The sequence below is a fragment of the Eleutherodactylus coqui genome, chromosome 3 (assembly GCF_035609145.1).
Source record: "Eleutherodactylus coqui strain aEleCoq1 chromosome 3, aEleCoq1.hap1, whole genome shotgun sequence".
In the NCBI taxonomy this organism is placed as follows: domain Eukaryota; kingdom Metazoa; phylum Chordata; class Amphibia; order Anura; family Eleutherodactylidae; genus Eleutherodactylus; species Eleutherodactylus coqui.
The window spans coordinates 66,248,249-66,273,610 of NC_089839.1; the positions used below are offsets into that span (position 1 = coordinate 66,248,249).

Here is a 25,362-nt window from a genome sequence, read left to right on the forward strand (position 1 = left end):
CGCAAATTCGCAGAAAAAAGGGATCATGATGCGATTATTTTTTTGTGTCTGTGAATGAATTGTGTGCATAAAAAATGTGTATGAGATGAACCCATTTAAATTGATGGGTTTTATTAACTGCATATTGCGTGTGTAAAACACTGCACAAATATGTTCTTCGACACAGGCCTCACACGGGACAAGGACCCATTTATTTGAATGTGTTAATGCACACAAGTGATTTTTCTCTCAAACTGAAAGTACAAAATCTGCTGCATTTCCTATTTTTGTGTTGTTCTTCTTCAAGAACCACCTATTATTTTCTTTGGGAGCAGTAAAAAAAAAAACACATTGCAATCACATGCCATGCGAGTGCAATACTTAATAACGCAGGTTGCTGTGGGGACCGCATAAGAAAAGAGCCAGGAAGTGCGAGTAGAGGTAACTCTATAGAAAATAGTCGCATTTTTCACTGACCAAAATCACACTCGCTTGTGTATACACAGCCTAATAAAGGGGCCGTCCTATTGTACATTTACCCTTATAGGGTGTAGAGGGGTATACAAGATGAACCAGCCCCTCTATTGGGATTATGCATCCTTTAAAGATTGATAACTTAGGGTCCATTTAGACGGTATAAATGTCGGTCAAACAAGGCCTGACACTCGTTCCTGTGTGTCCTCACTCTCGTGCTCCTGCACCGGAGCTAGTAGTGCTGGTCTTACTCACAGAGCGGCCAGCAGGGGGGCAGGAAGGCTGTAGGAGATTTCTCTCCTCGTGCTCACCTGCTCCTCTCTATTGACATAACATAGCGATCAGCTCATCGTCCATTGTTTATGCTGCATAAACGATGGACAATGAGCTGATCGCTATGTTATGTCAATAGAGAGGGGCAGGTGAGCACGAGGAGAGAAATCTCCTACACCCTCCCCGCTGAGAGCGAACGATACTAGCTCCCATGTAGGTGCACGGGAGCTAGTATGTGCAGGGATGAGTGTTAGTGATTGGTGGGGGTCCGACACTCAGGATTCTTGGTATATCCTCGGGATAGGCCCTCAATATTTGATCGTGTGGGTCCGACACTCGGGATTTTTGGCTCATCCCCGGGATAGGCCCTCAAGACCTGATCGTTGGTTGTCCGACACTCAAGATTCTTGACTCATTCTCAGGACAGGCCCTCAATGCCTGATGGGTGGGGTCCGACACTCGGGATTCTTGGCTTATCCTCAGGACAGGCCCTCAATACCTGATTGTTGGGGGCCTGACACTCAAGATTCTTGGCTCATCCCGAGAACAGGCCCTCAATACCTGATCGGTGGCATCCAACGCTTCGGATTCTTGGCTTATCCTCAGAATAGGCCCTCAATACCTGATTGGTGGGGTCTGACACTCGGGATTCTTGGCTTAGCTTCAGGACAGGCTCTCAATAACTCATTGGTGGGGGTCCAACACTCAGGTTTTTTTGGATTATCCTCAGTATAGGCCTTCAATACCTGATAATAGGGGTCTGGCGCTTGGGATTCTCGACAATCAGCTGATTGCACAAGCGTTGCGGTTCCTGCAATCACCACAGACCTGACATCTGAGCATGATGCAGTTACTGCTCACCCGCCATATTTTTAGAGCAGTCGTACTACAGGCTTGTCCCATTCTCTTTGAATAGGATTTTGCTTAGACATAAACATAGAAGAGGCTGCAGAGCCCTGTAATCCTGAGAACAGGCAATCGATATTTAGGGTCCTCCTCCTCGACTTTCTTTTAATGTTTCCTATGTGAACAGATCAATGATGATCAATGTACTTTCATTGGCTCCATTCACCGTATATTATGCGCATGTACATTGTTCATTCCGTAAGAACGCAGCACTCAGGCATGCACAAATACAGGTACGCTCGTGTGACGCCGGCTGTAGGGTCAGTTCAGGGTTTCCGCTTTGTTTCTGGAGGAGAGAAACTAAAATAAAACTGAAAAAAATACATCATTTAAAAAAAAAAAAAAAAAAAATAGGAAAGCAAACAGAAAGCCTCCCGCTCGCTTCCATTCCATCAGGTTTCCATTCTTTTGGATGGAAAAATAGCGCAGTCTGCGGCAAAACTGCGTTGTGTGGCCATAACCGTACTTAGATTGTTCCAGACACTATTTTTATTGAAAACCAGACTGCTTTAGTAAATCCCTGTGTTTCCCATAGAGTAACAATTCTGGAGCTTCTGTTCCTAGAGCTCCGCCCACTTGCTGCCTGCAAAGTGCAACATTGTAGCAATAATCTGCTGCAAATCACAACATAGACAGCTGAGCATTCCCAGCCGCCTCCAATCCCAAACCTCCTTCACATGTATTAGGGCTCCTTCCCACGAACAGATTTCCGCCGCGTAATACGAGTCGAGAATCCGCCGCATTGCCCGCAGCTATTAGGTTCTATTAGGTTCTATTTATTCCTAATAGCTCAATGCTCACGGTGCGGAATTCCATTGCGGAATCCCTTCCCCCCAAAAAAACCCCCACAAAGTGTAGATTTCCTCTTCCTTGCTGTGTAAATATGCAGTACAAATGCATGTATCATTTGTACTTTTACCACTCAGATAGACTTGAATGAGCTATTTTGGTCTACAACACGGACGAAAAGAGATCTTCTTTGATTTTTTTTTATTACATGTGTGAAAAACTGATGTTTAAAAACCCCAATGGAACTTTATGGTCTTTCAGAACTGCTTATAAAAAACAGAAAGCAGCAATATACTGATACAGTAGGGCAGGTAGAACCACCACATCCCAAACATGCAGACAGCCAAACTGATGGAGGAGCAATTGCACAGGTGCAATGATCAACAGCCACTTACACACTTTCCTTGTATTGGGAGGGGGTGGAAGTTGCTTAACAGTATTTCTGCAGAAAAAAGGGCATGTACAGGGTGTCAGGCCACACAGTACGTGTAGTGCACCATGTAGGCTTACAACCCATTAATGATGCCATATTTCAATCCGGCGGGTTGCCCTGTACCCCCATAGGTGACCCACACTAAAACCAGCACCCACAGCGTTCAAAGCCGCATTGCATGTTACTAATACAAGGTATTGGTTAATATTTTGGACAAAATACATATAAGCTCACAACCCACGTCAAGGGTCCTTGCTTACGGTGAATCCCTACACGAATATCAATCAAAATTTATATAAGAAAGGTATGTGAGTGGTTGTTCATCAGTACCTTGCACCTGTGCAACGCTCCTCCATTTAGCAGTTTGGCGGTCTGCATGTTACATATCTATGCTGTAAGGGAACTGAGCGCTCCCTTTTCTTGAGAGCTTGGGTTATACACAGTAAGCAACCTAAACGTGCAGAGCTGCAACCTAAAGTATAGGTGATGAACAGAGCAGCCTACGGCTTCATGCACACGTGAGGATTTTTGCTGCAGAATCCAGAGCGGGCGTCCACCTCCGGATTCCGCAGTCATAACCCTCCATAGCATGCTATGGAAAAACAATTCTTCATGCACATGAGCGGAAACCAATTGCGGTTTCCACTCATGGATGTAAAAAAAAGAAAAGAAAATCGCAGCATGCTCCATTTTATTGCGGATCCCGCACGGATGTCTCCCGTAGCAGTCAATAGAAGCCTTCCGACCCACCGTCCGTCTGCAGTTGACACTGCGGACGGACCACAGATTCCGCAGGAGATTTAAAAAAAAAACAAAACTGTACTACGCACATGTGCTGGTTCAACGGCAGGCACATGTGCAGTACAGAAGAAAGAAGACACGGACAGGTACCCAGGGGACACCGGCATGGGCAGATTCCGTGCGGGATTCCCCATGCAGAATCCGTGCATGCCATGGACATGAGGCCAAAGGCCGGCTTTACATGGACATATGTGCAATTGTGCATGCCTTAGTGTTAGGCCTCATGTCCACGGGTTTAAAATCTGCAGCGTTTTTCTCACACGCAGATCCGCGCCCCATAGGCATGCATTGGACACCCGCAGGTAGTTAAATACCTGCGGATATAATTTTTCCCGTCAGGCGCTGATCCGTGTGGGGGAAAAAAAAATGGACATGCGCCGGAAGATGCGGTTCTTCCCTTCTTCGCGGCCGGATATACTTTCTTCGGCCCGGCGGATGTGCCCGACACGCCGCCGATGTGCCAAGCACATCCACCGGGCTGAAGAAAGAAGATCCGGCCGCAAAGGAAGGAAGATCCGCATCGTCCGGAGCAGGTGAGTTTATTCTGATTTTTAGGCTTCATGTCCGCGGGGCAGGAGGGACCCGCTCCGGATTCTACATGAAGAATCCACGGCGGCCTTGATTTTTCCAGTGGACATGAGGCCTTAGATTTTTGTGCTATAAACAAATTTTTAGCAGGGAGCAGAACACACACCCCAATTGAAATTGCTAATTTGTCTAATGAGTTCCAGATGTGTTCATTTTACCGCGGAATTATACAGTGCTTCACACATCTCCTTGAGGCCTCATGTCCACAGGGAAAATCAGGCCTGCTACGGATTCTCCATGGAGAATCCGCAGCGGGTCCCTCCTGCCCCGTGGACATGAGGGCTGAAAATAAGAATAAACATAAATGTGAACGAACCCATTGGAATTCTCTGTGTATGCGCAAATTTAAGTGAGCACAAATACGGCCATTTGAACCTGGTTTATGCCTTGCATGTACTAGAAAATGTTTTTTTTTTCTCGGATTCCTAATCATGGCCGTGCCAAAAAGAAATCATACAGCAGTGACATGTTAAAAAGGACAACTCCAATGTAATGTTAACGATAGCACATTCCATCAATCCGTTCCCAGGATAGATTCATAAGGAGACAAGTAGCAGAAATTAAAATCACAGGAGCGGTTTTATTTTTATATTCTTCAATATTAATTTACAAGTTTTTTGGGGGGTTTTTTGCACAAAAATAAATATAAAAACCTGTCAGATTTTACAGCATATTTATACAAGACCGTGACGTAGGCGCTCATATATAAACCAAAGAGTCCTAAGATGCAATGCAGAACATGGATGTCCATATCATGTACTGAGATATAAATGACGACCTCGATCAGGGGGGGTATTTGCCACCATAAAGTCCATTTCTTCTTTTTTTTTAAAAATGCGTAAGGTTTGTCTGAACCAGATACAAAACCCAAGAAATGTGAGAGTGGTAAGAGTTCACTGTGAACAGAAAAAACAGACATGCAAATGAGAAAGGTATGACTTACCCGATCCTGAAATATGTCATACATACAAACGATATACACCAATCAGCCATAACATTAAAGAGGTACTACCAAGACAGCGATCTATCACCTATCCATACACTTCATTCGGACGACTAGAGATTGCATCGCTCAAGCGCTCGGCTATCTCTATTGGTCCCACTACAGTGAATGACCTTGAGGCGTGTATCTGCAGCCTCTGCTGCCAGAACTTCGGGCAGTGCTGGAGGTGAATTCTTTGAATTGGTAGGGGTCCTAGTGGTTGGACCTGCACTGATCAGCAAGTAATCCTCTATCTGGTAAATAGTGGATAACTTGATGAGATGGGAATACCCCTTTAAACTAAAGATGAGCACCTAATCCTTTCATCGGATTTAACTTTTTTTTTTTTTAAAGCATAATTAAATCATCCTGTCCACATATCCTATAAAAGGAAGAAGTCTGGTCCTCTTTATATAAGCTAGTGAGGACAGTTGCAGAGAGTTGCTTCTTCTGTGGAAGACTTGGCACAGCCATCTATTACATGGTCACTCATCAGTTTAAATGGGTGCCAAGTCATACGGCTTTTCCTGTGGAGCGATCTCTGTAAGGGAAGTGTGCAAATGTTCCTAATAGTCGATCACTGGGGATTGCAGATCTGCAGCGGTTAAACAGGTATGCTTGGAGATTAGACATTTTTTAAAGTTTTCACCCATCCACTGGAACTAACACTGATGCAAAGAACAAAGGCCCCATTCCCCCTAGTTGTAGACTCGCTGTACCCCCTGAAGGAGATTGAATGGAGCCACCCCGTTCATTTTCAATGGGACTGCTGGAAATAGCCGAGTACAAAGCACTCTATCATTTCCATTAGAAATGAAAGGAGTATGCACAGCTAGCGCTCCATTCAATCTGACATGACTGCAGGTTGGAAAAGCCACCCGAAAGTGAAGAGCAATGAGGAAATGGGACCCTCGTTCTCAGGATGCATTGATTGCCTGGGTGGGCACATTGTGAAAGGGGGTGATCCAGCTGGCACAAGTTCTTTAACCCGTTTAGGACCAGGCACTGTAATTTACGGCATCTGGTCCCGGGCTTAAAGCCCAGCCGTATGTAAAATTACAGCAGGGATTTAAGCCTCATGCTCTGCAATCAGGGCAGATCGGAAAAAAAAGTCAGTGAAAAAGATATTAAAAAAAATAGCCCCATATGTCACGAAAAAAAAACAAAACAATTTTGGTAGCTGAAGGAAGAAAAAATAGGGCAGTGAAATCCCTAAAAAGTGTCTGGTCCTTAAGGTACAAGACAGCCTGGTCCTTAAGGGGTTAAACATCCTGAAGACGTTTCAACTGAATTTATCACTTCTAATACCTACAATGTATTGCCCATGTCTACCAAACTGATGGATCAGGACTGTAGAAGGTAATACACACCTAATGGACATTGAAATTAGAAGCCGGGATCCCATGAGATTTTCTGAGGTACTGTGTTTTCTTCAAAGCATATTATTTCATCTCCAGCTTGAATCTCCACATCTTGATCCAGACTCAGGCCACACTCCACCCCTGTTTTTACTGTAGGCACATCATTCTTGTGGTGCTTCAGAGACGTTAATGATCCTGTAGAGGGAAAGGATTTCATATTTCGGAGGCCATTATCCAGAAACTGAACAAATGAAAAACAGAAACTGCACATCTCACCTTCCCACAGAACATTGTTGTTACGGATTAACCTAAACTTCATTTTCTTATCTAGAAAGCCCTTCTGCACCCGGCAGCCCGCCACCTGCAGAGTCTTCTTTCCTTCGGTGACATCAAATAAAGCCAGAACAGAAGCCGTACCTGCAAGGATAAGAAATAGTTTATGTTGTTAACGAATTGTGATTGTTCTCAGCAGGTCAAACCAAGTGATCTTGTAGATATGATACCCTTTAATACGTGATGCTTTAGCGAGCTTCCGAACCAACGCAGGATTCTTCTTCAGACTGTGAGAAGGTGACCGGCAAAGTGCTGGAGGGCAGATATATCTCGCCTAGGATGCTCTCCTATGAGGCTTTGGGGAGTGCTTGGGCAGATACGTGCCACCGAGCAGCCTGGGCTCGGTGGAGGAAGCCGGCAGTATAGTGTTAGTAGCATTAAGCCACTAACACGTTGTAGTATGTAAGTGGCTCCAAGCCACATAATCCGGGCCGGCTTTTCCTGGAGTGACCAAAGTGAAGGGTGGGATGGACACTCCCACGTACCAGGTGGGGCTGGTACCAGGCCATATAAAGCCTGGGCCTACAGGGCCTAAGAGGAAGCTGAGACCTCTGCAGTTCTGAGAGTCATGGCTGGCTGTGTGCAGGAGCCATTTGTTTACCAGTACGTAGTCAGGGACGCTACATGTATAGTAAGTGCTCAGACGAGCAGGATTTATGTTATATTTGCCTGATGTTAAGGCCTGTATTTTGCTTTTGTTTGCTTGGAAATAAACCCAGGCAAAGCCTGGACTAAAGACTTTACCGCAAGTGTCACTGTCTCTGACTGCTTATGCCCAGGTTGCTACCGATCCTAAACGCTAATCCCTCACAAGACATAATGAAATAGATCCCGAAGAGGCATGTATATTTATACACACCTACTTATGACAAGGCACAGACATGGATGTGATTAATTTGCACTTAAAGGAATACTACAACAGAAATACAAACTTCAAATAGTCACTGATAATGGAGTGACGGTTTTATGGTCCCTGAATTACTGTTGGGGATTTAATCTTCGGATTTATTCCATTTAAGCCTGAAGAACCACCCTGCATTGGTTCAGAAGCTTACATTATAATGTATTTTTGTTAGCCATTAAAATAATATCATATGTACAAGATTACTTGATTTCTCTTCCTGGGAACAATCACATTTTGCTCTACTGGTTAACACGGTACCAAACTTTTTTTCATGTTACCAATGTGTATCAAGCACCATCATAATCAGTACCATAAGCTGAAAACAAATTCTATTGTTAAATGCCATATAATCTATTTAAGTGTACCTGTACTTCCAGCTGACTTTTCAGAAAAAGCTGTCATGCGTGTGTACATGAGGAATAACACTATTTCTGGCCATTATATGACATTTATTACTAGTTCTCCCCTCTACAGGCTCCATCACTAATTTTCAGTCTTCCCTGAGCTGATGGGTGTAGACTAGCTGCTATGATAAATCCTATACATAGCACACATTCTGTAGTAGAGCCAGTGCCCTAGACCAAAAAAAAAAAATTAATATATATATATATATATATATATATATATATATATATATATATATATATTGCCTCCAAGGCAGCAATTCCAAAGCTGAAACATTTTGAAGCCAAATTAAATTTTTAGTCGCCAACTTTAGAAACATACAGCAGCAATCAAAATTACTACTTGGCAAATTTACCTAATTTGCAATAATTTAAAAAACTTTCAGTTGTTTGCAAAATACCAATCAAACAAGAACAACTTAGAAGAGTTCTACATTCTTACACTGAAGCGCTCGTGCTCTATCAGCTGAAATGGCCCCGTACTGCGGTATTATTGTTTTTTGCAAACAGCTGTAAATTTGGCAACTAAACCTAATTTGCAGCGGGGTTTGAATAATTTTGACTGCAAATGTATATAATTAAGTGTGGTTCACCTATGAGGCGCAGGGCAGCCTGGTGGAATGAAACAGGGCATTATTAATAGGTGGTGAGCCTGCATGGTGCACTACACATACTATGTGGCCCGATATTTTTCATATGCTTTATCTATGTACCAGTATAGTACTAAGCAGCCGCCCCCATCAGTATAATGGAGGGGTGCGAGTGGTTGAAAGGTTGAAGGTAATTTCCCTCAGGGTGGTTTTCTGAGGCTGTGCCACATTATAGGGACTTCCAATCCCTTATTTGAGTCCAGCAATTGCTCGGATCTCTTCCGGTCACTGCGACCACACGTCGAACTTTGGTGGCGTGGTGCCTGCTTCCACTTCTGTTGCCCGCACTACTTTGATTGCCTCCCCTATCAGTTTGGGGTGGGATTTTCGCTATTAGAGATCGATCCCATCCCCAATTTAACGCCCCTCTCATCCTGGGTGCCATTTTCTACAGCTCTTCTGCTCCTGGACCCGGGTAAGATCTGCCCTGGGCAGCTCCTTGCCACCATAGCCTACTGTAGATCTCAGCCTTTACATTGTGCACACGTTGCAGCGAGGTAATTTTTTCCCTGCACACACAGCTACAATGTTGGAAAACCAAGTCATCAGAGCCCAACCTGAAGAGGTGTTGGCACCCAGTGTATCAGCGTGACTCTTTTCTTTAGTCAGTGTGCACGCACTTCTCTCCATGGGACTGTGCATGCACTGAATGAAGAAGAGTCAGACATAGTGCAGAATTCCTGGGAACGGGGAGCCTGGTAAGCATGGAAAGTACACCCCTGACCTCTCGGCCCCTGTTCTATAAGCCCCATAACTTACGTTTATGGTGCTTATAGCATGTGACGGGGTCTTTTTAAATGTGCTAGGTGTGCAAAGAATGAATGTACTGGATCCCCAAGAGGGAGAGATCTGTTGCAACTCTCGGCTATGCATGAAGGTTTTTAAGTTTTTTTTCTCTTCTCCTAATCAAAGCCAACAATAGATACTAGAAAAGAAGGAAAAGGCAAAGCTTTAAAAACTTGTAACACATTGTACTGCATACCTTTCACAGTCTCTTCGGTTAATTCTGGTATTCTACCACTGAGTTCTTCTTTCAAATCATCAAAGAGTTGGTAGATGACCTTGTGAAGTTTGATTGGGACTTCACCCTTGGTAGCAATGTCTTGAATGGATTTGCTAGCATTAACATTGAATCCGTATATGGAAGCTGTGTACAAAGAGCAAATAGTAAAGTCAGAAGCATGTTTTGATCACTCACACAAAAACAACCAGATCATTAGTTCTAGTCTTTGTCTGCTTTTTTTCTTAGCCGTACCTCTTTATTACATAGCTACAGTAACTGTCTACAGCTATGCTGCATTGTCTAAAAGTCTGAAATCTAGCTCTGCTTCACTCATAGTCTCAGGCTTCTCCTCCATCTTTAAAGCAACCCTCCAGGTCAGTTACAAAATTCTGAGACTGGACCGGAGGGGGTATATTACCTGCACTTGATTTTCACTTCCATCCCTCGGTTGCGCTGAATCCGCTCACGTTTTCGGGTGGCCATTTTTCTAACTAGACTGCTTTTTGATTGACCAGTGCTGATCATGTGAGCAGCACTAGCCAATCATAGAGCAGGTAGAGAGCGTTGGAATTCTTACATTACCAAAGCACTAGGAATCATGTAGTCTAAAGATGGCGGCGGGCATCTTGTCAGCCTGCAAACAAGACTGGAAACAGCGAAACAGGAACGGAGATGATCAAGTGCAGGTACTATAGAATCATAGAATGGTAGTGTTAGACAGAACCTCCAGGGTCATGGGGCCAACCCCCTGCTCAATGCAGCATTCACTAAATCGTCCCAGACAGATGTCTGTCCAGCCTTTGTTTGAACACTTCCAATGAAGCAGAACTCACCACCTCCCGTGGCAACCTGTTCCACTCATTGATCATCCTCACTGTCTAATATCTAATCTGTGTTGCCTCCCTTTCAGTTTCATCCCATTGCTTCTAGTCTTTCCTTGTGCAAATGAGAATAGGGCTGATCACTCTGCACCGTGGCAGCCCACTTCCACCCTCGGGTCCTGGGACAAAATTTAGCCCCAAAACCAGAGGATCACTTTAAAGCTGTGTTCACACCACGGCTATATGTTGAGTGTATTCCCTAACGTATGCCACTATATAGCCATACAGTGGCATACAGTGGCTATTAGCCACAATGTTTCAGGTAAAAAAAAAAAAAGAAGTAAAATAATTGTAGTCTGCTGGGCTCTTCTATATAGGTAAAAAAGGTGGTCAGCACATATAAAAAAAGGCACTCTAGGCCTATAATAGTCATATGCATGATGTAAACATAGCATAACACTGCAGATCTGCCTCTTCAGACTCTTATGTGTATAAAGTACAGAGCACCAGGACACCAGGGCATAGGATAGGTATGGATATCATTTGTTCTACCGTTTCATTTTTCGGGCCCCATACTTACTACTGCAAAAAAAGTTAGCCACTTGAGATGGCAAGAAAATCCAAGTAAAACAAAGGGTGAAATAAGCAGAATAGGTTTAAACTAAGTTTCCTTACCGTTAAATGTTTTTGCAAGAGCAACATCACCCTCACTGATGTCCCCAACTCCAAAATGGACCAAATCCAGTTCACAGGTGTCATCTGCATCATATGTGTCCAATACATCAAGAATAGCTTCAACTGACCCATCAACATCACCTGAGCAGAAGAGAAAAAGTTCCAAAACCTCCAAGGCACAGTCATAGATTTGCATGAACTGGTAACATAGGTTTTGTGACCCTGTCAGGTGGGGCCCCCGTATGGGTCCTGGCGGCGAGTCTTTCCCGTATTCCACCCTTCCTCATTCTCCATAATTCCTCTTTCCCTTTCCGCACCTCCTCCTCTCCCCTCTACTCCTCCCTTCCTCGACTCCCTGCCAGTGAGACACGCATGGACTGCCTCATACTCTGACCATGGGGTCTATGGTGCAGTTCCCCATTCAGGTTCTACCCTCCCAGATTACTTTCATCCTCCATTTCAATGTTCCAGAGACACTCTCATTAACAAGCACATCCCTTGGGCTGAAACCCTCTATTCAAAGATTTCCGCTATGGGGGAATTGGCCCTTCTTGTTAAATATTATCAGCTGTACTATTAGTCATGTATTAGTCATGCTTTTGACTGTTTCACTACGTTACAAAAGATGTCGTGATTTACTTTTCAATAAAACGAGTTTAAATAAAAATAAAATAATCTGCAAATGCACCAGTCCTGGCTACTCACCCCCTTACACATCCCATCCCCACTCCAGGACACATTCTCCGGTGGCTGTCCACACTGGTCGTGCATGACCATTAGTGCCTGCCTTTACTTCTATGTAATCTCTGAGCGGTGTTTCTGCTTTCTCTGTCCCCCGCACTCAGTAAGCACAACTCAGTTTCCTATTCCAGGACAAAAAGTTAACCCTTTCATATGCACAAGTACAGTTGTATGGGTCTTATCAAGGCTGTGAGACATAAAGGGCTATAGCTCTGCCCTCTGGTTGTTTACAGCTTATTAAAAGGTAAACAGACCACCCCTTCTATGGAAAGACTAGCTGACATACCGGACTTCGCCCAAGTAAATTTGATACAGGTGTTTACGTGTTGTTTGCACGGAAAAGGTTATGAAGTCAAGGTTACTTTAGAGTAACCGAGAAATAAAATATGTATACAAATAAAGGAGCGTTAGATTCTCCTCAGGCTGCATGCACTGATGTCCCTCTTAAAAACGTGCCACCTCTCCCACTCTGCTCATTTAGGACCTAAAGAATGCTTGCGCCAAATTTCACGCTTGTACGATACCAGGAGGTTACATTACATAGGGGTGCACTTACTTTGAATAATCTAGTTGTGACCCCTTTACTTTTCCTATTCAGGACCTAAAGAATGCTCCTGCCAAATTTAATGTTTGTATGACACGGGAAGTTAGAGAATTAGTGGCGAGTCAGTCAGTCAGTAAGGGCTTTTTTTTAACCTTATATACTTATCTATGTAGATATCGCTCTGATGGATGGATGGATGGAGTGCAATGGTAGCTGGTGGCCGGGCCGAAAGCTAGTATGCATGCCCTCCTGAGATCTTGGCCATCAGATTTAGATGAAAGAAGTGCACAAGCGCTTACCTCCTCTATGGTCAGTTTCCCGGGCAACAAGCAGTGAACAACCAGAGGGCAGAGGAATCAATATCTGCAATATCTGGAGAATGGAGCATTCATAACAATGAAGAAGCCGGTTCTAGGCTGTGTAACGCTTAGGAATGTTTTGGGCAGTGGCGACCACTATAGCCAGCTATATGATGTCACAATTTAGCCCTCAGTCCCCTTTCACACCGCCGCTTCCGGCTGGAGCAGCGCAAGCTTTTGCGAGCTAGGGACAGTGTGCATTCTCTTCAGTTTTACATTCAGCGGGCAGCGATAACCACCCCAAACGAAGTTTGTGAGAAGTAGTTTACACCAGACTTCTCTTCAGCGGATGCAAAAACAGGACAACACCACTATACAGGACTTCTTTGGAAGGGATCTCCCTGCTGACTGACAGGTTCCCTGGTATTTATGGTGAGTGTCTTCAGTCCACCAGTTGCTGGTTTGTACATATACGGTTTTGTTTTACATATAAAATTGGGATGTTTCGGTATTACTAGTTGAGGTGTTGCTTTTTACCTCTTATTAATCCTCATTTGTTCTTCTGTGCGCTGTTCTGTCACTGAAGTAAATGATGAGAGTTGTGGTGTGATTAGATGAACGGTCTTGTCACCTGAGACCCTAAAACTGGTTCCCCCATGGCCTATAAAAGTCTCCACTAGTGTGTAGTGACCTCTTTTGGAGACAATGGAAGCTGTCCGATCTGCGGTCCGTCTCCAACTGACATTGTGGACGGGCTGCCGATTTTGGCACTTCTGTACACATCTGCTGTACAGAAAAAAGAAGATAGGCACAGGTATGCAGGATCGCTGGCAGGGTCTGATTCCACTATGGGTTTCGCATGCGGAATCCGACCCACCCGTGGACATGAGGCCTAAGTCTGGCATTTCATACACAAGTCTTGAGCAAAAGTTTGTTAGAGTAAATTGCGCCAAAATGACAAACCCTTCTCAAATTTAGAGCATCTTGGACTGCCCTAAAGACTAGAAAGGAGTTCTACACCTGCTGTGATCAGTCCTAGATCTGCTCTAAACTTTGGGCCATTTTACATCTTTACTAATACTAATTAAGTCATAAAGGTGCAGCCCTTGTGCCTTCCAGGTTTTTTTCACCACATTACAAAGTGACCTGAAAAGCTGTTAATTTTAGTGTAAACCTAGCGTGTGGAGATGAGCGAATATACTCGTTTCAAGTAATTACTCGATCGAGCACCGTGATTTTCGAGTACTTACGTACTCGGGTGAAAAGATCCGGGGGGCGGGGGAGGCGTGGCGGAGCGGGGGGTAGCAGCGGGGAACAGGGGGGAGCCCTCTCTCTCTCCCTCTCCCCCTCAATCCCAGCTGCAACCCCCCACTCACCCACGGCGCCCCCCAAATCTTTTCGCCCAAGTACAGAAGTACTCGAAAATCGCGGCGCTCGGGCGAAAAAGGGGCGTGGCCGAGTAGGTTCGCTCATCTCTACTAGCGTGCACCAAAATCAGCACTTTTTCAGTTTTTTTTTTTTTAAATACATCAGAAAGCTGGTACAAATATGGCTTGATGAAATCCTACGATTCCAGATTGTTTGCCGCACTTTATTCAAATTAAATACTAAACTATTAGAGGGAATCGGTCAGCTTGAATATGCAGCCTTCCTTTTTCCCCAATTTCCCTACAAATTTTTTTACAAAAGTTATGCAATACATTATATACACCCAAAAATGATGGCATCAAAAAGTACAAGTTGTCCCGCAATAAACAAGCCCTCATATGGCCGTGTCAGTGGGGAAATGAAAAAGTTATGGCTCTTGGAACACGACCGCAAAATTCGTTGAAATTAAATAATTAGACCATTTAAAAAACCTGCCCTGGTGGGTCTGACAGGGTGGTAGGAAACCCGCCACTCAAGGGGTTAAAGTGAGTCCATCAGCTTGAACATGCAGCCTGAGCTGCATGTATGATGTTATAGAGCCGGAGGAGCCGAGCAAATTGATATATAGTTTTATGGGGAAAGCTTCAGTAGAACTTTATTCATTTATATCTCTGCACATTTTGGGTCCAGTGGGCGGTCCTAACAGTGATTAAAAACTAGCTTTGTATGTATGTTCAGTCATACACAGATAGCTGTCAATCACTGATAGCTCCGCCCATTAGACTGTTCATCTCAGAATGTGCAGGGATATAAATGTAGAAAAGTCCTACCGAAGGTTTCCCCATATAACTATGTATCAATCTGCTCTGCTCCTCCTGCTCTATAACATCATGCCTGCAGCTCAGGCTGCATGTTCAAGCTGATGGACTCACTTTAACCCCTTGAGTGGCAGGTTTCCTACCCCCCTGTCAGACCCACCAGGGCAGGTTTTTTAAATGGTCTAATTATTTAATTTCAACAAATTTTGCAGTCGTGTTCCAAGAGCCAAAACTTTTTCATTTCCCCACTGACACGGCCATATGAGGGCTTGTTTATTGCGGGACAACTTGTACTTTTTGATGCCATCGTTTTTGGGTGTATATAATGTTCTGCATAACTTTTGTAAAAAAATTTGTAGGGAAATTGGAGGAAAAGAAAGAAATTCTGCCATTTGTTTTTTTCGATTTCATTTTTACAGCGTTCAGCGTGCAGAATAAATAACGTGATAACATTATTCTCAGAGTCAACACGCTTCTGGCGATACCAGGTTTATACAGTTTTTTTATGTTTTTTGCTATTTTTGTACATTTAAAACATTTTTTTTCTTTGCTTTTCTGTCGCCACATTCCAAGAGCCGTATTAATGTTATTTTTCCATTGCCAGAGCTCTAGAAGGCCTTGTTTTTTGCAGGATGAACTCTAGTCTTCATTTATCTAATTTTTTGAAACATGTAATATTTTGATCGCTTTTTATTCCATTTTTTCTAGAGGCAAGATTAACAAAATCTGTAATTCTGGCATGTTTTTTATTTTTATTTTTCACTGCATTCTCTTAGCAGTATAAATAATGTATAAAAGTCATTCTGCAGGCCAGTACGGTTATGCCAATACCAAACTAATAGTTTTTTTTCTTTTTCACGACTTTTTCACACTTAAAAAAAAAAAAGTTATAAAAGTTTAAATCACCCCCTTTTACCATATCTATAATAAAAAAATCTAAATCATAAAAGGAAAATACATATTTGGCATCGCCGCGTGCGTAAATATCTGATGTATCAAAGTAGTGCATTATTTACCCCGCACAGTGAACGTAGTCTGAAAAAAAATAAAGAACGCCACAAATGCACTTTTTCAGTCACCCTGTCTCCCAGAAAAAATGCAATAAAAAAGTTGTATGTATTTTGGATTGGTACCAACGTAAACTACAATACATCTTGCAAAAAATGAGCCCTTGCTTAAGTACGTCAATGGAAAAATAAAAAAGTTATTGCGCGCAAAAGATGCAGCAGAAAATAATTTAAAAAAATTTAATGTCTTTGAAAAAAAATACAAGTACTACAGCAAAAAAAAACTATACAAGTTTGGTATCATAGTAATCGTACTCACCCAGAGAATAAAGTTAGCATGTCGGTTTTGTTGCAGTTTGTGTGCCGTAGAAACAAAACGCACTGAAAGATGGCAGAATGTCTTTTTTTTCATCTTATCCCACTTAGAATTTTGTAAAAGTTTTTCAGTACATTATATGGTACTTTAAATAGCACCATTGAAAAATCCAACTCGTCCCGGAAAAAAACAAGCCCTCATACAGCTACGTCGATGGATAAATAAAGGAGTTATGATTTTTAAACGGGGGGAGGAAAAAAAGAAATGGGGAAAAAAGAAAAAAAGGGGCTGTGTCATTAGGGGTTAAATAATGTACTAACTTCTTTCTCTGGGTCATTACGACAGGGATACCACATGTGTAATTTCATTTTTAATTTTTTGCAAGGTAAAGGGAGACAAGTGTTTTTGTTTTTATTTTTTTTAATTATTTTTTTACTTATTTTTTTGTCCCTTTAGGGGACTTCCACAGAGACCCATCAGGACCCCCTGATCACATTCCGGGGGTCCGATGGTGACAGCCCTTTACATGCCGCAGTCACATAGACTGCAGCATGTAAAGGGTTAACACAGAGATCAGAGGTTTTCTCTGATCTCTGCTGTAAGAGCTGGTGCCTGGCTGTCCTCTGACAGCCAAGCATCAGCTCTCCCTGCCACAGAGACCATCGGCTTGCTTCTGACAAGCCGATGGTCTCTATGGCAACCTGTAAACAAACCAGTGCAGAAGTTTGAATTCAGAAGCGGGAGATTGCCAGCAGATCGGCAATATCTCCCTGCTTCTGTTTTCTGGTTCTCCTGCACTGGTTCTCTGTGGGACTGTAAAGGCAGAGCATAATGCCACAGCTTGTGGCATTGTGCTCTGCAGCTCACATAGTGATACATAGCCCAGAAATATTCCGGGCTATATCGCTATGGGCAGTGGAGCTCGTCCCGGAAAATTTATGGGTGTGCCACTCAAGGGGTTAAAAGGTCTGTCTGGCTTAAAAAGCCTTTAGAGATCACGTTTTTTCTAGATGCATAACTACCCAAGAGAATGCTTTCAAATTGCACTGCAAAACCATTTGCCTACCAACGAAATGATCTAACATTTATTCTGGTTCTTCCGACTTGTGTTGGCGGTGTGGGCAAGCACTGAGCACCTCATAGATCATATATGGTGGGGGGTTGTCCACTTATTACCCTCTCCTTGTCCCAGATAAAAAAAACAATAAATGCAATTTGCGCTGCCCAAATTAAGCTAACCCCTGAATTGATACTTTTAAACTCGTCATCCAAGGATTGCCCTTTGGGTAAAAATTATCTTCCAACCTTCCTAATCATGGCAGCTAAACTACTAAATAGCTGAGCAAAAGCCCACCAGACTCTAAAATGTGGTGAATAGAGCATTTCTGATCTCTCGTCCGGAGGAAACCTCAAGTTGGGAATCCTGGACACGGTAGGTTTTCTTTTGTACGCGCCCCTTGGTCAGCCTGGTGTTCATCCAGCCCTCTTGCATAGTGAACCTGACTGTACCTTGCTAAACCTTCTATTATGAAAGGCGTTTGTGCCATGTTTATGGGTATAAATCACGCAAGCATTACCTTCTTATCCTGTCCCCCTTTTCTGATATTTCCTTACATCGCTATTTTCCAAGATGGCCATGTTTTCCCTGCTGACATTCAGCTTGAAACTACATTTAGCACTATTCCCCGCTCTGTACTTTCTTCTCATGGATGTCCCCACTAAGCGCTGCCCAATAAATCTGATTATACTCTATTCAATGTTTTATTAGATCTGACGTTTTACTCCTACTTTTATCTTTTAGACCAAATGAAACTTTCTGCAGTTCCTTGACGGGAGATGGATCAAGAATCTCAATACTTGAACTATATAACCAATGCCAGTCAGGCCAGAGTGAACCAAGTGATGAAGCTCAGGATTCTGTCACCTCCACAACGGAAGTAAGAAAATCTGATTTTATACCAGGAACAACAGAAGACTCTTTGAACTCAGCATTATCACTGCATACAATAAGACAAAAAGATCTTCTACTTTCTCCTACAGATTTTCTGACCACGGTTTTTGAAAATGACCCAACAACTTCCTTCTCCATAACACAGTCTAGTATTGTTACTCCAAAAACAAGTTCAAGCAGTGACGTATTACCTAAAGAACTCACCGATTTACCAATAACTAAACAGACGTTTCCAGAGAATGGAAGTTCCAGTTGGAACCAATCAGAAATCCCAAGAGACTACCCGGAAGACTATGACGAGCAAGAGATTCAACCTATTGTAACAACAGTAGGGAGCAGAATCACAGCCTGTGACTATGACCATTGTAGACATCTTCAAACACCTTGCTCTGAGCTTCAACGCCTAAAACCATGCATGTGCCCAGGTCTTTCAGGAGATCATCTCATTCCAGACCCACCTCACCTACAAGGAGTTTTTGAGATAACAGACACCTCAGCACAGATACTTTGGTGTTCCCCAAATTCTATAGTGGAAAAGTACCAGCTTGTTTATGATCATGAAAGTGATGCGAATCAAACGGTTGATAACATTTATATGACAATGAGACAGTTCACTCTATATAACTTAGTGCCTCATACAACATATAAGGTTTGTGTAATGGCCTTTAATAAGAAAGGGCATAGTGCGCCAATAAACAATGGATCAAGAACCCCTTGTGCTGAATTCAAGACCAGACCAAGCTACATTCTCATCCTTTCCATATTAAGTGCTCTAGGCGGGCTGTTTTTAGCGACCATCGCAGTGCTTTCTATCTGCCTATATAAGGCTTGTAAAAATAGTGTTAGCAAATATGATACGCATCTCGTGTCCTATAAGAACCCCGCATTTGAATATCACTGTACTATTCCATCTTATCATTAAAATCTTGTTACAAATCCTGTCTGGAGTCAATCCTTTCTTTATCCCTATGAAACCTCATGGTTAAGCATAGGATGAGAAGCTTCTGGCTAAAGATCCTTTTACACAGGCAACTGTCCGGTGCATTAAAATAAGCATAAAACATTGGAAGAAAGAAAGTAGAACTAATTAGAGAGATAGCAGGTTGAGAAATCTCTCATAGGACAATCACAACAAATACTCCTAATCAAATATCGGTATAGCAAGGGTGAATTACTGGTAAAACTTAAGGCCTGTTTGACACGGGTGATGCAATATCACCATGAAAAAAATTGCAGCAATATCGCATCAGTGCCGCTGAATTTTCTTGTGTTGCTAAAAAGTTGCACGCAGTGCTTGCTTGTAGATTTCTCTCAGCGCTTCTTAGTCAGGGGTTCAAATTCCCTGCCTCCAGGAAGCACTGGCTGGGATTGGTTCTCGAGCACCGCGGCTCAGCCAATCAGAGCCAGCGCTCGATGAACCAATCACAGCCATTCAATGAATGAATGAATAGCTGTGATTGGTTCATCGAGTGCTGGCTGATTGATTCTCACGCGCTGTGGCTCAGTCAATCACAGCCAGCACTTCCTGGAGGCGGGGATTTTGATCGTCCAATCCAGGAAGGGCTGGCAGAAGACTAAAGACAAGTGCCAGAGGTGAAGAGGAGATGCGCCCCGAGATGACAGCGCCTCTTAGGTGATGTAATATTTTTTTGTTTTTTGATGCAGCTAGGGCTTATTTTAGGGATTTGACAGTAGGATTTCCTACTGTAAAAGTTGCATCGCACCGCACAAAAACCACATTTTCGTGTGATGCGATGCAACAGAAAGAAAGCTCCATAGGGAAACATGGCTACAAAACATTGCAAGTCGTGAGCATATCTAGCAATAAAAAGGAAGGCTCCATAGGGAAACATGGGCTACAAACCATTGCAAGTCGCGAGCCGATCTAGCAACCTGCGATTTTTTTTCTTACAATGTCACAGGCTAAGAAACATCGCTAATATGAAGGAACTCATAGGAAAGCATGGGATTCACATATATGCGATTTGTCGCATTGCGAGAAAATTGCGCGTGTGAAACAGGCCTAATGTATAATTAGATAGTAAAATATCAATATCATAAATCTTAAGGTGCCTCCACAGACATTAGATAAACATCACCTGAACCTGCATTTTACAGTGCACTCAGTTGACCATCTTATGTGGATGGGGGTGAACTGACTTTTCACCAACTGCAGTTGACAGTCTCTGTGAGCATGCCGGTACACCTCTCCGGATCTGCTGCGAGTGTCTTGCCCGGCAAGTTGGGGCACATGCGCAGTGCAGCGCATGACGTGCCGGCGTGGATTCTCACGGTACTTCCGCTGTGCTCACACAGACAGCTTCCATTGACCGCAATGGAAGCTGTCCGTGAGATTTACGGCATAGAATTCAACATGCTGCGATTCTTCCACGCAAGCAGAAAATTGCAGTTGATTTCCCGTTGGAATGGGAGAATCATTTACCACAGCATGTCTATGGACTGATATTGCTGCGGCATTCGCGGCGGGTGTCTTTTCGTGAATTCCGCAGCAATAATCCTTCTGTGGGCATTAGCGCTAAGGCTGTATCTATTCGCCAAGTAAGTCTATCTGTCCCTTCATACATACAGAGGGAAATTCAAATAGAAGTTGGTGGGTCAGCTTTATGCCACTAGTCTGTTTAACTTACTTTAATACAACATTCATATTAGTATTACATCATTGACCCCAGATGTATTGGATCACACTAGAACATCTCAGAATATTAGAGATAGAAGCCGCACTCAAAATAACTTAGGAGCCCTAAGCTATCAATAGTAATTGCTGGGGCAGGATACAGACTCAATATATCCAGCCTCTACGTAAAGGACATCAAGGATAAGGCTATGTTTGCTTAATTTCTTCGATACATTGATTATGTTTCTTTAATATAGTTGTTCAACGTGTTTCCCTGATAACGCAGTTCATCAGGAACGTAAATCATTAGAGAACTAATATCAAAACCAGGGTATAGGGAATAAAGACCTTATCCCATCCTATGTTTAAATATACAAATCTGGATATCTGCATCAAATGTAGGATCTACCTACAGCAAAAGATCAATCCTTGCCCAAGGGTCTGCATAGCACTACCTGAAGCTGCTAGTCCACCATTAGGGCTAGTGGCTACACTACTTTCTCTCTGTTTTTGTTTTTTTTTTCATTTTGATTTGCTTTGTGGTGATTGGACTGTGATTGCTAGGCAGGGAGTTCTGGGGTATTGATCACCAATAAGTATTAAGCTTGTAAAGAGGCCAGTATGACATAATGAGATTTAGCGTTTGAGAGTTTTGAATTTGTTGTTTTTAGCCGTTTAGTTGTTAACGACCCTCAGTGACCCTAAAGGCGAGCTCCCTCCATGTTTTTCGGTTTTGCCGGAGTCGGAGTCGGAGTCTGGTCATTTTCGCTTCTAGTTATATATGGGGTCTTATACGATTCAGGACTTCTCTGTTACTCTCGCCGTCCTGGGCATACGCAGCAGCTTTCGCCAGCATCATAATTCGAATGCATTAATCCTCCTTCTATCAGCATTTTTCGCAGGCCAGCTTTCACATCCATACATGGCTAAGGGGAGAACAATGGTTTACACTATCCTGCATTTAGTTGCGATACTGATAGCCCTACCTTTCTAGATTTTGTCCATATTTAGCATCGCACTTCGCCTCAGTGCTATCCTATGTTTTATCTCTGGCATAGATTCTCCAGCCTGGTCAATTTTCAAATCAAGGAAGATGAAGTCTTGCATGCATTCTACAGCCTCGTTGTCGATTTTGGTTTGAACTTGGCCATTTTTTGTAGTTGTCATAATTTTAGTCTTCTTTAAATTCAGATATAGGCCTATGTTTTCACTTTTTAATCTTACATATCAGCTGCTTCAGACCTGCTTCTGTTTGTGCAAGCAGAGTTGTATCATCTGCGTAATGGAGATTGTTGATGTTTCTGCCACCTATTCTCACTCCAGTTTCCAATTTGTCTAGGTTCATTTTCCTCATGATCACTTCTACATATAGGTTAAACAAGAAGGGTGAGAGGATGCAACACTGTCAGACACCTTTGCCGATCCCAAACCAATCTGTGTCCCCATCTGTGTTCTCACAGTGGCTTCTTGATTAATATAAAGTGATTTATTCGCTTGACTAGATGTGCTGATACGCCCAGCTCTTGTACAGTGTGCCATAGCTTGTCATAGTCAACGTAGTCAAAGGCCTTGATGTAGTCGATGAAGCACATGTAGATATTCTTTTTGTATTCTTAAGCTTTTTCCTTGGTGCCATCACAGTTGTGTCCTTGCCGGAATCCTGCCTGCACATCAGGGAGTGCCACTTCATCTACTAATCTCAGTCTTTCCTGTGTAATTTTGAGAAGGATCTTGCTTGCATGCGGAATGAGGGCTATTGATCGGGAGTTGGAGCAATTCTGGGAGTCGCATTTCTACGGTAGAGGGATGAAGGCAGATCTTTTCCAGTCCTGTGGCCATTATGCGGATGCCCATACTGCCTGGCACAGCGCTGTGATGGTTTGCTAGGGATTTAGAACTAAAAAGGAGTTTACCCATTTATTGCTAGTATCAATTTAAGTTTTTCTTTAAAACTCTGATGGTCAAACTCATTATCGGTTTGTCAAATTTCACTGTAATAGGAGTAAGCCATATTAATTTGTTGATATTCACACTTAAAGGATAACGTTTCAGGTCAACCCATCATTTACTATCTGAAGAGTGGGCTAAGTCAATCATGTGATTTATATGTGTAGCATTCTTATATAATTCAAAATGTGGGAGACTGATTCCTCCCCGTTTCTAGGGCTTGATTACAGTCATATATTCAACTCTGAAGCCTTTACCTTGGCAAGCAAAATCAGTTTTTTTGTTTTATTAGGGTTAAAAAGCTAAAAAAAAGATTTTTTTAAATGTATAGTTGTTTTTTTTGTAATATTATTATATATACACAATATAAGAAAGTACAAGAATGGGTTCCTCATTTTGCTTCAGATGCTTTGATACATAATTTGCATTGTTATGGATTACACATATGGAGGGCACATACGGTGACGGTTTTGCTTGGCATCGGTGGTGGGTCTTTTTTTTAAAATATATATATTTTAACTATTTTTTTAACATCTAAATCTCCCATGACATCATATAGGACCTCTGGGGGTCAATGACATGGTCTTTTTTATTTATTTATTTTTTATTTCACAGTTTTCCATTGCAGCTGCAGCATTCATGGGAGTTACAGGTGAAAATATTACCCAGTAGTGACATCAGTCAGTAACAGAGCTGATCAGTTTTTCTTAGGACCCTGTAGCTTTGCTGTGGCAGAGGGCACCCTGCAGTCACATGGGTCGCAAAGCAGAACTAACACTTCAGCTTTCACTTTTTAGTACATAGTGCTCATTGAAAGCTATGTAGCATGGAAAGGAGATGGACGAAGTGGTTAAAAATGTCTTCTACCTTCTCCTCTGGGTCCTCAGCTATGTCTGACAGCCGAGGACTCAACCTGCCCCTACTTAATTGCAGGAGCAGAGGCTTTAATCCTGTGTCGTAATTTTTTCCTATCAGCCCGGATAAAAGCTCAGTCATTAAAGAGTTAAAGGGGTTGTCTCGCGCCGAAACGTTTTTTTTCTTTCCATAGGCCCCCCGTTCGGCGCAGGACAACCCCAAGGGATGTGTTAAAAAAAAACAAAAACATATTACTTACCCGAATCCCCGCTCTGCGACGTCTTCCTTCTTCCTTCTTCTTCCTTCACCAAGATGGCCGTCGGGATCTTCACCCACGATGCACCGCGGGTCCTTTCCCATGGTGCACCGTGGGCTCTGTGCGGTCCATTGCCGATTCCAGCCTCCTGATTGGCTGGAATCGGCACACGTGGCAGGGCGGAGCTACGTGATGATACGTAGAAGAGGGCGGAGCCAGAACGCCGCTCGTGCCAGACCGAGCAGAAGGGGAGAAGACCGCACAGCGCAAGTGCGTCTAAAAAAGCAAGAAAACAGCGAAATTAGACGGAGCCATGGAGACGGGGACGCTAGCAACAGAGCAGGTAAGTGAATAACTTCTGTATGGCTCATATTTAATGCACGATGTACATTACAAAGTGCATTAATATGGCCATACAGAAGTGTATAACCCCACTTGCTGCCGCGAGACAACCCCTTTAATATCATTATTAATCAGTGAGATAGGCCTATAACTACCACAAAGGGTAATAACTTTCGCCTCTTTAGGAATGAGAGTTAAATGAGTTGATAAAGCTCCTTTCTGGAAAGGATTGGATTTATTTATATGGTTACAATATTGCAGAAGATATGGAGCTAGAATATCCTTAAGACCCAATGCCCACGGATGGATTATCGCTACAGAATATGCGGCCAGATGCACACAGCAAATTCCGCAGCAATGTCCATCAATAGACATGCCATGTTAAAGGATTCTTCCCTGCCCATGAGTGGAAATCAACTGTGATTTTGTGCTCACGGGGCAGAATCTCAGCATGTTCTATTCTGTGTGGAAAATTGCATGGACAACTTCCATTGCAGTCAATGGAAGCCATCCGTCCAGCGGCGAGTCGCTGTGGATCTGCATTATTGCCGTCGCAACGGCAGCATCATTTCCTGCACTACGCATGTGAGACGTCCGAGACTCTCTCCACGGATCCAGGCAGGTGAGTATAGGGTTTCTAGGGGGTGCCGGGTCTGTTTCCGCTGTGAGATTTTGCAGTCGGAAGCCAACTCGGCCGTGGGCATGAGGCCTAAAACTTTTATGATTTAGAGAGTTAAAGCTATTTGCATGGGGAAAGCTGGCCAGCTACCGCCTCAGTGATGCAGGCGGCTGTCAGCTTCGTGCCGCCTGCCGCCTCTGTGCCCACTTACAGCCACTCCCCCGCTGACAGCTGGCAATTCTGGCCCACTCTCTGCCTGTGGTCCACCGCCAGGAAAGCCCCTTCCAG

General features: G+C 43.2%; 2 protein-coding genes across 2 annotated transcripts; one reads left to right on the forward strand and one right to left on the reverse strand.

Annotated features, from left to right (window-relative positions):
* Positions 1-4,868: 4,868 nt before the first annotated feature.
* Positions 4,869-13,618, reverse strand: LOC136620133 (translation initiation factor IF-2, mitochondrial-like). The gene is made up of 7 exons (XM_066594852.1): positions 13,592-13,618; positions 12,961-13,033; positions 11,377-11,517; positions 9,860-10,024; positions 6,863-7,003; positions 6,596-6,781; positions 4,869-5,139 (listed from the first exon to the last, which is right to left on the reverse strand). The coding sequence occupies exons 1-6, from the start codon at positions 13,616-13,618 to the stop codon at positions 6,612-6,614; spliced, it is 717 nt and encodes a 238-aa protein (XP_066450949.1). The 3' UTR covers positions 4,869-5,139; positions 6,596-6,611.
* A 227-nt stretch (positions 13,619-13,845) lies between these two features.
* Positions 13,846-19,342, forward strand: LOC136620134 (leucine-rich repeat neuronal protein 4-like). Its single transcript, XM_066594853.1, has 2 exons — positions 13,846-13,889; positions 18,271-19,342. Exons 1-2 carry the CDS (start codon positions 13,846-13,848, stop codon positions 19,340-19,342), a joined length of 1,116 nt encoding a protein of 371 aa, XP_066450950.1.
* The last annotated feature ends 6,020 nt before the right edge of the window (positions 19,343-25,362 follow it).

Excerpts from the sequence above, each read along its gene's own strand:
- LOC136620133 (XM_066594852.1), bottom strand. The coding sequence starts at position 13,618 with ATGGGGGAACCAGTTTTAGGGTCTCAG. Across the intron at positions 10,025-11,376 it reads TCTTGCAAAAACATTTAACG|CTTCCATATACGGATTCAAT; the intron begins GTAAGGAAACTT and ends CTTTGTACACAG. Across the intron at positions 6,782-6,862 it reads CAACAATGTTCTGTGGGAAG|GATCATTAACGTCTCTGAAG; the intron begins GTGAGATGTGCA and ends TTCCCTCTACAG.
- LOC136620134 (XM_066594853.1), top strand. The coding sequence starts at position 13,846 with ATGAGGCCTAAGTCTGGCATTTCATACACAAGTCTTGAGCAAAA. Across the intron at positions 13,890-18,270 it reads TACACAAGTCTTGAGCAAAA|ACCAAATGAAACTTTCTGCA; the intron begins GTTTGTTAGAGT and ends TTTATCTTTTAG.